This window comes from Carya illinoinensis, chromosome 9, assembly GCF_018687715.1.
Source record: "Carya illinoinensis cultivar Pawnee chromosome 9, C.illinoinensisPawnee_v1, whole genome shotgun sequence".
Classification (NCBI taxonomy): Eukaryota; Viridiplantae; Streptophyta; class Magnoliopsida; order Fagales; family Juglandaceae; genus Carya; species Carya illinoinensis.
In genome coordinates, this window is record NC_056760.1 from 22,960,282 (window position 1) to 22,973,879 (window position 13,598).

Here is a 13,598-nt window from a genome sequence, read left to right on the forward strand (position 1 = left end):
GGCATACTACTTTCAGTTTATATATACTGCATGTGTTACTGACTTTCAAGGTAAACGAGGTTGGGTCATATGTGGTGAAGGGATTAATGGACTGCATTCACAAAACGTTACATAATGAATATATAGGAAAATTACTGAAAATATACATGTATATATATATCTATATGTGCAAAACCAGTTGCAGTCACACGAAACCAAGAAAATATTGATAAGGACAAATATGCATATGAACTGGTCCAAAAGTGGACAATTGATTGTAAAATTCCGATTGTGAAATTTCAGATTGAGAAAATTAAAATGTTTGAAAACAGTTTGAGTTTTCAATGTTCCTCCCAATCAAGCAAACTAATCTCCCTGGTATATAATTGTACTGATACCAGACATTAATCGATGGCAAATTCCTTCCTATTGGATCGAAATACACAAATCAGAAAACCAAATCCAGATCCCCTACGATTTCTCAAAACGCCGAGTATGGGTTAATGAAATACGTACCTGGGTTTTACTGTGGTGAGTGGAAAACTGTAGCAAAGATTAACCGTCGATTCCCAAATCGCCGAGATGCAGCATGGACTCTGCGAAGAACATAATCGCCGGACGAGATGGATGGGGACTTACAGGGAACGACAGGCTCGCGGCTAGGTCGAATAAGTTTGCGGCGATTTTCTCCATCCAGTGGATAGGCAAACATGGCACCACTCTGATGGTCAATATCGGCGGCCAGATCTGCCGTAGTTGAGGCCAATTAATCGACGATGAAATTTGCGGCGAGAATTTGAGCAAGTGTTAGGCCAATTTTTTGGCGTGTGTTCTGCGAGACGGAAACCGTGGATTAAGACTAGTTTCCACAGTTTTGGTACTTTTTGTGGCGACAATTCTTCGCAGTAAAAAACCGTAAATGTTGTAGTGTCGGTAAATTCCTCATGAGTTAAAGAAATCTTTTGGTTCTCATTACTGTTGAAAATGTAGACCTCTTCAGTAGAAATAGTTGCATTTGAAGTAGGTGAATGGCGCTTTCCTTTAGGTCTAGTCCAACCACGAGGATAGCCATGCAAGTGGAAACATTTCTCCACAGTGTGTCCATTGTACCCACAGTGAGTATAGTATAGAGAGGATTTCTTTAGCTTGTCTTTCGAGAATTTAGGCTGCTGATTAATTTGCTTGACCAACAAAGCATGAGTTTCATGTTCAACAGAGTTATGCAATTGTCTTTGACTTTTTTTCTTGAATCAGTAAGGAAAATACTTTTGCCATGCTTGGCAATGGAGAACATAGAAGTAATTGACTCCTAATTGAAGCATTAAACCAACCAAGAACTTTAATACATAATTAGACTGTTGTCTCATTAGCAAAAAGTCAAACAGATTGCAAGTACATGAGGCCATCTTCCCACTGCTACAAGTTGGAAATGGACTGTAATTGAGATATTCATCCCATAGTGTCTTGAACGAACTGAAGTACTCAGTGATCATCAAAGAACCTTGAGTAATGAAACTTAGAGATTTTTCGAGATGAAAAACTCTAGGCCATCACTTCTCAAATATCTGGTTTTCAAATCATTCCATAGATCGATAGTAGAGGCAACATAATTTAGGCTATTTCGTATTTCTTTCAATATAGAATTCATGAGCCAAGAAAATACCAAATTATTGGCTCGCAACCAAGCAGTGTGAAGAACACGTTGATCAGAAGAAAGAGCAAGAATTGATCCATCGATAAATGCAACTTTTTTCTTAACAGTTAATGCAATGGTAATTGATCGACTCCATGCGATGTAATTATCACTAGCAAAGATTTCCGAAACAAACAGTGCACCAGGATTATCACTTGGATGCAAATAGTATGGACTAGAAGAATCGTCTGAAGGATTTTGACAAAGATGAGAGGAATGAATAGAGAGATCATCATCAAAAGAACTCATTTATGGAAATTTCCAAGAAATGCAAGAGAAATTTTTGGAGATAACAAAGATTTCAGAGCAAAGAACTCTAAAATCGTAGCAAGAATGTAAAAATTGTTTTCAATCTAATACCATGTTAAGTTTCAGATGAAGATATGAATCAAGCTTGAAATTGGAACTTGGGATGGAGAAGAGAGACTTAGAAACTGAGAAAAATACCTTTTATGATATTGAGTGAATGAATTAATTACAAAATAGAACTCTGTATTTATATAAGTACAAGAAGAAAATAAACTAACTAACTAACTAACTAACTCTCTTCTTCTTTCATTTTAACACATGTTGCAATTCCATTTATTTAGTCTTAGATGCTATACTCCAACAAATATATTAAAAGAGTTGTGTTTTCCTCCATTTTCAATGAAATATGAGCAAAGTATAAACCATCACCACCGGGTATTGTATACCACCAATAACACAAAAATATCTTAAATAGAAAAAGATGTGAAATATAAAAACACAAACTGAAACTATACACATAATATCCACGTTGTAAAATAGCCAATTACTACAAAACAACATAGCAATGATTTAAGAATGATTGTTTGTAATTATAAGGTATAGCATGCCAAGTATTTCACCCTAGAGCATATCGCAATGTAATTTAAAAGTGTCCTTTTAACCTTAGGGAAGTGAATATTACTAAGGTACTCCACCGTAACAATGGTTGGGTTATACCTTACAATTACAATAAAGAGACAGCATTTAACAAAGAACATTCAAATCCATTTGTAACAAGCTGCATCATTTTTTTTTTAAGAAAAAAGTAATATTATTACAGCCTAGTGATAAATGCAATGATTTTTTTTTTTTTTTTGAAAACATCATACTTTCATTCACCTTCAAGGGTAAGATGGAACATGATTACAAAGAGGTCTATAGACCAATCCATTTGAACTCTCACCAAGCTCTAAAGATTCCTTAGCTAGACCGTGACCAAACTGGTTGCCACTCCTCCTAACAAAAGCCACATTCCACTGGAACAAGTTGGACAGCACCACCCTAGTGTCGAACAAAACCATGCCAACTCTATCCCATCTTTCAGAAAGGTGGTTGATCCCCGCCACAATCTGGAGTGCATCTCTTTCCAGAATAACCGAGCTCAACCCCAAATCCCTTGCCATGGAGGCTGCATGAAAAGCTCCTAAGGCTTCAGCCAACACAGGTTCAGCCAAGCAGGGAACAAAGAGCTTCTTAGTGGCCAAAGTGGAACCCTCATGGTCTCGGGCCACCAGACCTATTCCAACCCTACCCTGATCCACATTCACAGCAGCATCCCAATTTATTTTTACCCAACTAGATGGAGGAGGGGTCCATCTCGAGGGGTGAATAGAGGCCAATTGAGATTTAACCATCTTACTAGCTTGAGCTGTCTTAAACTCTTCTAGGGACTGGGTTGCTTGCCTCAGAAGAATGTTTGGGTGCAAGAATGACCCTTCAAACAGCAACTTGTTCCTTCTTAACCATATGCTCCTAGCAATAACTGAAAACATGTCAAGTAAATCCCTTTCACACTGTAGAATGAGTCGTTCATACAACTCTTTGAAGCTGGCTTCCCTCAAAGTGCTTTTTTGAAAAAAGACATGGCCTTGACCCCAAACATCCATGGCTGAACTGCAGCTCCATAGAGCATGGATCGTGGTTTCCTCTTCTCTGCAGCAGATGGGGCACAAAGGGGAGTCCACTATCTTCTTCTTAAACAGGTTGAGCATGGTGGGAAGGGCCTCAAGACATGCACGCCATAGGAAAGTTTTGGTGGTATTAGGGACCTGCATCTTCCAGCATTCAGACCAGCTTCTCTATTTTTGTGTCCCTCTTGATGACTGCCCTCTATGCATTTCGATGGCCTCTTTCTACATATGATAAGCGCTTTTGACAGTGAAAGAACCATCTTTGGTGCCCAGCCAAATTAGTTTATCTTCAATACCCGAGGAGCTAATGGGAATTTTAAGTATCATAGCAGCTGTATCTGGATCAAAAACATCTGAGATCAAACCTCTATCCCATTGCCTAGTCTCACTGTTAATCAGCCTTTCCACTTTATCATCTTCCTGTAGAAACTGAACTAGAGATTGGACCATGTATGTAGTAGGTTGAGGCAGCCATCTGTCCTTCCATATTCTAGCTCTAGAACCATTTCCAATACGCCACAATGAGCCTTTAACCAGCAGTCCCTTTGCTGCACAAAAGCTTCTCCATATGAAGGAAGGCCTATTTCCCACTTTGGCTTGGAAGAAGTCATGTTGTGGATGATACTTCATTTTCAGAACTTGAGCAACTAGAGAGCTTGGGTATTGAACAAGTCTCCACCCTTGTTTTGCCAGCAATGCCAAATTAAAGACCTCAAGGTCTCTAAATCCCAGCCCTCCTGCAGCTTTCGATCTTCCCATTTGACCCCAAGACACCCAGTGCACCTTTCTTTCATTTTGTAGATGGCCCCACCAGAAGTGTTGCATGATTCGGTTAATATCACTTAGCAAGGCTTTGGGCATTTTGAAGACCCCCATGCAATAAGTAGGGAGGGCCTGTACCACAGCCTTAAGAAGAATTTCCTTGCCTGCATGAGAGATGAACTTAATTTTCCAATTTCCTACTCTTGCTTTGATTCTATCGATGATGCTCTTGAAGGCAGCCTTCTTGGACCTACCTATGAGAGCTGGTAGTCCAAGGTACTTTTCATAACAAGATGAAGATCTGGTACCTGCAAGGCTTAAGATGTATTCTTTTGTAGCTGTTTTAGTGTTTGGGCTAAAAAAGATAGAGGTTTTTGTCTTATTTAGTTTCTGGCCAGATGCTTCCTCGTAGAGGTTTAATAGAAAATGGATAGAGGACCACTCCCTTGCATTAGCTCGACAGAAGAGCAAACTATCATCCGCAAAAAATAGATGGTTGATGCTGAGTTTCCCCCTGCCAATTGGAAAGCCGTGAATCACTTTGGAGTCTTTAGCATGGTTTAACAAACAACTTAACACCTCAGCCACCAAAATAAACAAGTAGGGAGAGAGAGGATCTCCTTGTCTAATGCCTCTAGAAGGATTGAAGCTGCCTTGTGAATTTCCATTAATAAGAATAGAATAGGACACAGTAGAGACACATTGCATGATTAGTCTAATCCATCTACTATTGAATCCCATTTTTTCCATGACCTTCCTCAAGAACCCCCACTCCACCCTATCATAGGCCTTGCTCATGTCCAACTTGATAGCCATATAGCCTTGCTGCCCTTTGCCTTTAGTGGACATTGAGTGAAGAGTTTCGAAGGCTACGATGACATTATCAAGGATCATTCTCTCGGGGATAAAAGCACTCTGTGTAGGGGCAATGATGAGAGGAAGGATCTCCTTCAGCCTGTTGGATAGAACTTTTTAGACCACTTTGTAGATGACATTACAGAGGGAGATAGGCCTATAATCCAGCACTTTCTGAGGATTCTTAATTTTTGGAATTAAGACAATGAATGTATTATTAATAGGAGCAATCTCACCACCTTCATTTAATATTTCCAGAACTGCTTTAGTGATATCCTCTCCTACAACTTCCCAATGAGATTGCTTTAGTGATAAATGCAATGATGATAACAAGTTGCAGACATGAGAAAAAGCATAAACATATTCCGAATTTCGAGGGTCATGAACAAATTAAAATCTACAAAGCAAACAATGGTTCTAGCATATATTGATATAAAAATAATCAAATAAGCAGGACTATCCAATTTTCTCCCGTGTATTATAAAGCTTTCAAGGTGACAGCCCGGCCAATGCAAGCAATGGAGAAATTAAAATAAGGCCAGGTTTTGTGCCGCAACAAATAATTAAAAATAAATAATCAAAAGAAGGGAAAACAAAAAATCAAAGGATATTGTGCATACCCATAAACAAAAAGTATCAATCATGGAAATCCATCTTATACACTAGAAGAAATTTGATCTTCAGAGACGAAACTTTTTAGGGACGAATTAAATTTCTCCCTAAAAGTAATTATTTGTGACAAAAATTAAATTTTGTCTCAAAACATGAAAGGGGTTTTCTACGGGTTTGAATAGACAAGAATCTGCTCAAATAGACTTTCTAGGATGAAATATAGCATCTAAAAAACTGTTCGAACATTCCCAATACGTTCAAACACTATTCTAATTCACGTTCAAATGTTTACATAACTGTTTAAATAAAAGTTGTGCGGGAAAGTATAGACAATTGTGGTGGGGAAATGTAGAAACTATTTGAACGCAATATTTAATCATTCAAAAGAATTTTTTGGTGTAAAGTTATAAATAAATTTGGCAGGGATGGTTGCTATACGGTTCGAACATTCCCATAAACATTTGAATACTATCATAATTCACGTTCGAATGTTGACAAAGCTGTTCGAATAATAGTCGTGGCGGGAACATGTACACAATTGTGCTCAGGGTAATTTAGAAACCATTCGAATGCTGTATTTAATCATTCAAACTATTTTTTTGGTGGGAAGTTATAAATAAATCTAGTGGGGATGGTTGCTATAGCGTTCGAATAGTATTTTTATGTTCGAACAGAGTTATAAACTGTTCGAACGATAGCGTAGACAATCAAAATAAGTTTAATTATAGAAATCTATTGAAAAACATTCAAATATTTAAAAAATAAATATCATTTGAGTCTATTAATTATCACTTTATTTATGGTAAATTAAAATAAATCATATTATATGTTGTCCTAGGAATTTATCTAATTAATTTAAAAATAAATTAATGACTTTTGTTATGGTAAATAAGAATTTGTAATTGAAAAGGCATTACCTTTTAGGGAATGTTATTTTTTATATTATCATGAACTAGTAAATAAAATAAGAAAAATAATTTTTGATAAGAAACAAGCTAGCTAGTATATATAACATTTTGCTCGCAAAACTAATATTGAAAAACGATTGATAATAATTGACTGAATATCATGAAAACATAATTATATATGTATTAAATATTCTTAAATCGAAACTAACATTTGCTTGCGAAGACCATAAATTTTCTCAAATTTAAAGCAAGTCAAATGGTCGAGTTATATATCCTCACCTTTTAGCTCCTCCTCTTCATGATTTTAGCTTAGTTTGAAGGCATAATACTCTCGCCGTCAAGGAAAGAATTAAGATAACTCAATATTTATACACTACAACAAACATGCTTTTTAGTGACGGTTTGGAAATTGTGACGGTCTCCAAACCATCACTAAAATGCCTTTTCTGTGATGTTTTGTGGTAACTGTCACTAAATATTGGTTAGGATTTTTTTTACATTCGAATGTGTCAAATATTTTGTTCGAACATCAAATTAAAGTTCAAACGTTATGTCTACTTATGTGTGAATGTGAAAATTTTTAGCGCCAATGTTCGAATGTTACCACTGTAATGTTCGAACGTTAGATGTTAATTTATATTTTTTAAATTGACTATAATATATATTTGTTTAATATTAAGGTTGTATAAGCTAATATTAAAGAAAATTGAGAATAGAAATTAAGCTACAATACATATATTAAATAATACTGTCCATTACATATGTGAAAAATAAAAAACAATATATGATTAATATTTTGAAAGGATAGTTAGAACTACTGGTTTACAAATGATTGAAACTCCTCAATCAATGTCTCAACGTTATTGTTTAGGACATCTACATGATGGGCAAAATGTGCAATAGCCTGATCTATATGCGCAATATGTCGGTCTATATGCGCCTTCATATCTGTCATCACTACATCAATCCAAGCAGGTCGCACAACCCCTGTAGATACACCCACCGGCTGGTGACTACTAATCGCAGACGAGGGAGCAACATCGGCCCTAGAATAAGACGGAGGAACAAGATCTGATACAAGACTATACTAATGCCAAGCTGAGCCTCTCCTCTGTCCAATACTCCGATGGCGTGTGGTCATGTTGATGGGGCTCATCTGATCTAGCATCATCTCCACCACCTGGGGTGGCACTCTCTAGGCTAGTAATAGCCGGGTGATGATGACTCCGTATGGGAGGTTGTTCGTTGTATAGATGCTCGCCTCATAATGGATCCTCTCAAATATAACAAGTGGCAAGTCAATGGGCTCTCCACGTGCCAAGTGAATCAAAAACTGTGCGTAAGCTTAGCTGAATGTGGCCTTATGTGCCATAGGGTCTAAATTTCTTGTAACAAAAATTTGTAACATGCAAAAGAAAGGCAGCAGCTGATTCTGGCTAAAGGAGTTTGGCCTCTCGAGCTTCATACAGTCTTTGCCAATAAGGATGTAGAAATTCTGATCCCGCTCGCCATCACTGGCCTCAGGAGCAATATCCTCGGCCTCAGGCTAATCTTCATCATGACCCGCCATAGTGTCAACAGGGCCCGTAGATGAAGCAAAAGTGGCTACATCTGCCTCAGATGTGCCCGAAGCTAATGCAGCTGTTGTGTCACCAACGTGAGCAGCTATCACCTCAGGTAGGCAATGTGGGATCTGAAGTAAACAATTCCACTTTTTCAATACCCAAAACAATAATAATATAATAAAATTATATTGTAACATTTGTAGAAAATTTAAGGGATTGGCATTCGAACGTCAAGTAGTAAATGTTTGAACGATGATATTTTAATAATTAGAAAAAATTTACGTCCAAATGTCAGTGAATGTATGTTCGAACGTAAATCACATTTACAAGACATGCGAACATAATTAGATAAACATTCGAATGATGATATTTTAATAATTAGAAATAATTCCCGACTGAATGTATAATGAATATACGTTGGAATGTAAATCATATTTATAAGACGTTCACACATAATAAGATAAATGTTTGAATGTTTAATATAATTGAAGAAGACAATGGGTTTACGTTTGGACGTTTTATCCAACATACTCTTCAAACGTTGGATAAATATGTTCAAATCTGTAATATTTACGTTCAAATGTTAAAATGTAATGTCCAGACATTATCAACAGACAGAATTCGAAACATCAAATGTTCGAATGTTACAATGCATGAATAGCTGAGTCGACTCAGCCATTCCTGAAATCACATAAATGCATGTTTCGAGGAAAAAAAACCATTGTAGAAATGATCTATACACTACAAGGAAAGTTTGTACGGTGGCATTTTAGCCATTTGCAACCAGTGGTGGCCAAAAAATTAAGGAGAAAATCCAGCCACAATGGGTTTCAATTTTTTAAACCGATCAATTAAATTCCAAAAAAAAAACAAAACCCACATAAATGGTATAGGGATTGGACATTACCTTTTTGTGACGGTTGCGGTGGCGTATGACGGCAGTGGCAACCTGAGTTTCGGAGGGGAGACATTGAACCGAATGTATTGAGTGATAAATGAGGAGTTTGATGCCGTCAGGTTACAATTATTATACACTTAAAGTTTGAACTTTAAGAACAGTTGATTGAGTTGAAATATTGCATGTTTTAGCTATTTAAAAACAATGTATTTTAAATTCTTCGTGACACTATTATTGGTTTTAGATGAAAAAATGGTTAATAAGCATAAATACGAGTTGTGATTTTTAATTGATTGATATCATGTTTATGCTTAATTTTATAACTATGATTTAATGAGACAATATTTCCTCACATATATAGTCTATTAATGACTTGCAAAATTTCATATTGCAGAATTCACAAGTTCGCTCGAGCGGAGGCTTTTGGCCGCTCGAGCGAATTCAGGCAGATTCAAACGCTTGACTGCCGCTCGACAGGGAGCTCGAGCGGATTGCTGAAAAACAAAGATAGCTCAAGTGGAGACATTGGCCGCTCGAGCGAAATCAGGCAGAGTCGAACGCTCGACGTGCGCTCGATAGGATGCTCGAGCGAAATCAGACAGAGTTGAACGCTCGATGTGCGCTCGACACCCCGCTCGAGCGAACATCGTATTTTGACAGATTTTAGATTTTCCGCCGTGACACCATATAAAAGCAATTTTTCACTCTAGAGCCGTGAGTTTTGACAGGAGAACACTTCTTAGGAGAGAAAAACATAGCTAGAGGGATTCAAATCATCTGTTTTTGGAGAGGGAATTCCAATTATTGCACGTACGTTGGAATCATACACGAGCACGGACGGGAGAAAAGCGTTGAATCGTTCCCTTGAGCTTTTGACGACGAGGAGGATTTTTCAGTGTTTATTTTCTTCCCATCTTCTCAGAACAATTATGGTGAATTCGTTTATGTTGAATTCCATTTCTAGCATGAGCTAAATTTTCTTCATTCTAGGAAAACGATGTAATCTATTTCCGAACTATGCTTCATTGTCTATGCTAATTTAATGCAATTCTCTCTTTGTTTATCTGATTTATTCTGAATTTATTGCTTCTAATTAACTGGCCATTGATTAGATGATAAGTAATCTTGTGATTTGCTATCGAAAGAGGGAATCATAGGGTAGATCTTGGATATTTCAGCATAGGTAAGTATAGAGATCGAAAGACTTGTATGAACCTATATAGTAATTAAATCATTGGTCTTATTGCGTTCTTGATTATTGAATTTGCATATTCTTGTGTGAATTGATAACCAAGAATCAATTCCAATTGACTATCGAAAGAGGCTTTTGGATGAATTAGAGATTTGCTAATAGACAAAAGAGATTTAAAATTAAATTAGCTGGATGAGAAAAGCATAGTGAAGAAGTAGGTGAAATCAATTTCCTAGAAGTTTTCTTCCCATTAATTTGATCTTCGAACGTCAGTGTTATTTCCTATGCATATTTTTCTTTGAGTTGATCTAGTTTAAATTGCAACTACAAAAAATCTTAGTGATTCCTCTAGATAAAATCAAGTTTAGTATAATTTTGGTATTTGGCAAACGTAAGGTACTAATTCCTAAGGACGATACTCTTCTTATTACTTTACTATAAAACTACGATACTGTGCACTTGCAGTTTTGCACCGGTCAAGTTTTTGGCGCCGTTGCCGGGGATTGGTTTATTCTTATTTTTTTTGTCAATATCGATACAAAGTAATCATGGTTTTAATTTAGAATTTTGTTTTAATTTGTTCTACAGGTGTGTTTTTGACATTGGATACGCCGTGCTGGATCTCGTAATATTATTCCTGTTGATCCGGAGATTGAAAGAACTCTTAGATCACTAAGAAGAAATAAGATACTAGCCATGGCTGAAGAAGATCGTGAGGTACTACCACGCACCTTGAAGGACTATGTACGGCCAGTTGTGAATGGAAATTACTCGAGCATAATGCGCCAGCCAATTAATGCCAACAACTTTGAGCTCAAACCAGCTTTGATTAGCATGGTGCAGCAGGCTCAATTCAGCGGATCGCCACTGGATGATCCCAATATTCATTTGGCTATGTTCCTAGAGATTTGTGACACTGTAAAGATCAATGGTGTTACTGAAGACTCCATTAGACTGAGATTGTTTCCTTTTTCTTTGAGAGACAAGGCTAGAGGTTGGCTACAATCTCTACAACCGGGAAGCATCGTTAGTTGGCAGGACATGGCTGAGAGGTTTCTTGCTAAATTCTTTCCTCCTGCAAAAACAGCCCAACTCAGGAGTGAGATTGGCCAGTTCAAGCAAAATGATTTTGAGTCACTCTATGAAGCGTGGAAGAGGTATAAAGACTTGGTTCGACGTTGCCCACAACATGGATTGCCAAATTGGTTGCAAGTTCAGATGTTCTATAATGGGTTAAATGGGCAAACTCGAACTATAGTTGATGCTGCTTCTGGTGGAACTTTGATGTCGAAGACAGCTGAAGGTGCTACTGCACTTTTGGAAGAAATAGCCTCAAACAACTATCAATGGCCAACTGAGAGGACTTTGGCTAAGAAGGTTGCTGGAATTCATGACTTGGAGCCTATAGTAGCCCTTTCAGCTCAAGTTGCTACTCTATCTCATCAGATTTCAGCCTTGACAACACAAAGGATACCACAAAGTACAGAATATGTAGCATCTACAAGTATGATAGTTCCAAGCAATGAGGCGAGTCAAGAACAAGTTCAATATGTCAACAATCGGAACTACAACTATCGTGGTAATCCTATGCCAAATTACTATCATCCAGGGCTTAGAAATCATGAGAATTTGTCATATGGAAATACAAAGAATGTGTTGCAACCTCAACATCCTCCAGGATTTGATAGCCAACCAAGCGAGAAGAAGATGTCACTTGAGGTTGCCATGGTTTTCTTTGTTCAGGAGACCAATGCAAGGTTTAAAAAGACTGATTCACGGTTGGACAACATTGAGACTCATTGTAGCAATATGGGAGCCACTATGAAGAATCTTGAAGTGCAAATTGGGCAACTAGCCACTATCATCAATGCCCGACAAAGAGGAGCTTTTCCTAGCAACACTGAAGTGAATCCAAAGGACAATGCAAGGCCATCACACTTAGGAGTGGAAAAGAAATTGAGAGGGCACCATTAAAGGAGAGCAAGTCCACCCCTACCGCTGCGAACAATGGCCAAAGCAAAGATCAAGTAGAAGAAGAGGAGATTGTCAATGATACACTAGAGGAGACCGACTTGCCTCCTACAATTTCATTTCCTGACAATCCTCCTATTCTTGCTCCTCCACTTCCTTACCCTCAGTGTTTTCAAAAGCAAAAACTAGATAAGCAATTTTCTAAGTTTTTTGATATTTTTAAGAAAATTCACATTAATATTCCTTTTGCAGATGCCTTGGAACAAATGCCAAACTATGTCAAATTCCTGAAGGACATCATTCCCAAGAAAAGAAGGTTGGAGGAGTTTGAAACAGTGAAGCTTTCTGAAGAATGCAGTGCCATTCTTCAAAAGAAATTGCCTCAAAAATTAAAAGATTCGGGGAGTTTCACTTTGCCTTGCACTATTGGAGATTCATTTTTTGATAGAGTCTTATGTGATCTTGGTGCTAGCATTAATCTTATGTCACTTTCTGTTTGCAGGAAATTAGGACTTGGAGAGATGAAGCATACAACAATTTCCTTGCAACTAGTGGATCGATCCATCAAGTATCCACGTGGGATCATAGAAGATGTATTGGTAAAGGTGGATAAATTCATTTTCCCTACTGATTTTGTGGTGTTAGATATGGAGGAAGATGAAGATGTCCCACTAATTCTTAGCCGACCATTCTTGGCCACGGGACAAGCTTTAATTGATGTCCAAAAGGGTGAATTGACATTGAGAGTAAACAAGGAAGAGGTTATGTTCAACATCTACCAAGTCATGAAATTTCCAGAAGATCCAAGTACTTGCTTTTGGGTAGATGCCATTAAGCAATGTGTAGAAGAGGCCTTTCAAGAAGATATGCCATCCGACCACCTAGAACGCTGTATCACCTCTTCATCTCATGCTTTTGATTTTAATAATTCTGTTGTTTGTGAATCTGACTTGCCTTTTGTTAGTGAAGAATTTCTCCACTATGTTTTTGCTTTGGGAGCATTGCAGCAGGTTACATCACTTAGTAATAAAGTGGGGAAGCTAGAGCCGGTGGTACCAAAGAGTGTATCTGAAAATGATAAAGAAAAGATGCAGAAAAATACTCCGGAGTTGAAGCAATTACCTAAGCATCTTCGCTATGCATTCTTGGGTGATAGTGAGACCTTTTCAGTGATTGTTGCTACATCACTCACACCCGAAGAAGAGGAAAAGTTGCTGCGTGTATTGAGGGAGCATAGAACAGCC

General features: G+C 37.6%; 1 protein-coding gene and 1 non-coding gene across 2 annotated transcripts; both read right to left on the minus strand.

Annotated features, from left to right (window-relative positions):
* Positions 1–2,802: 2,802 nt before the first annotated feature.
* On the minus strand, positions 2,803–3,735 carry LOC122276934. Its single transcript, XM_043086821.1, has one exon. The coding sequence runs from the start codon at positions 3,733–3,735 to the stop codon at positions 2,803–2,805; it is 933 nt and encodes a 310-aa protein (XP_042942755.1).
* Positions 3,736–11,472: 7,737 nt separating this feature from the next.
* LOC122277842 lies at positions 11,473–11,579 on the minus strand. Its single transcript, XR_006229150.1, has one exon. It is a non-coding gene; the product is annotated as a small nucleolar RNA R71 (small nucleolar RNA).
* Positions 11,580–13,598: the final 2,019 nt, after the last annotated feature.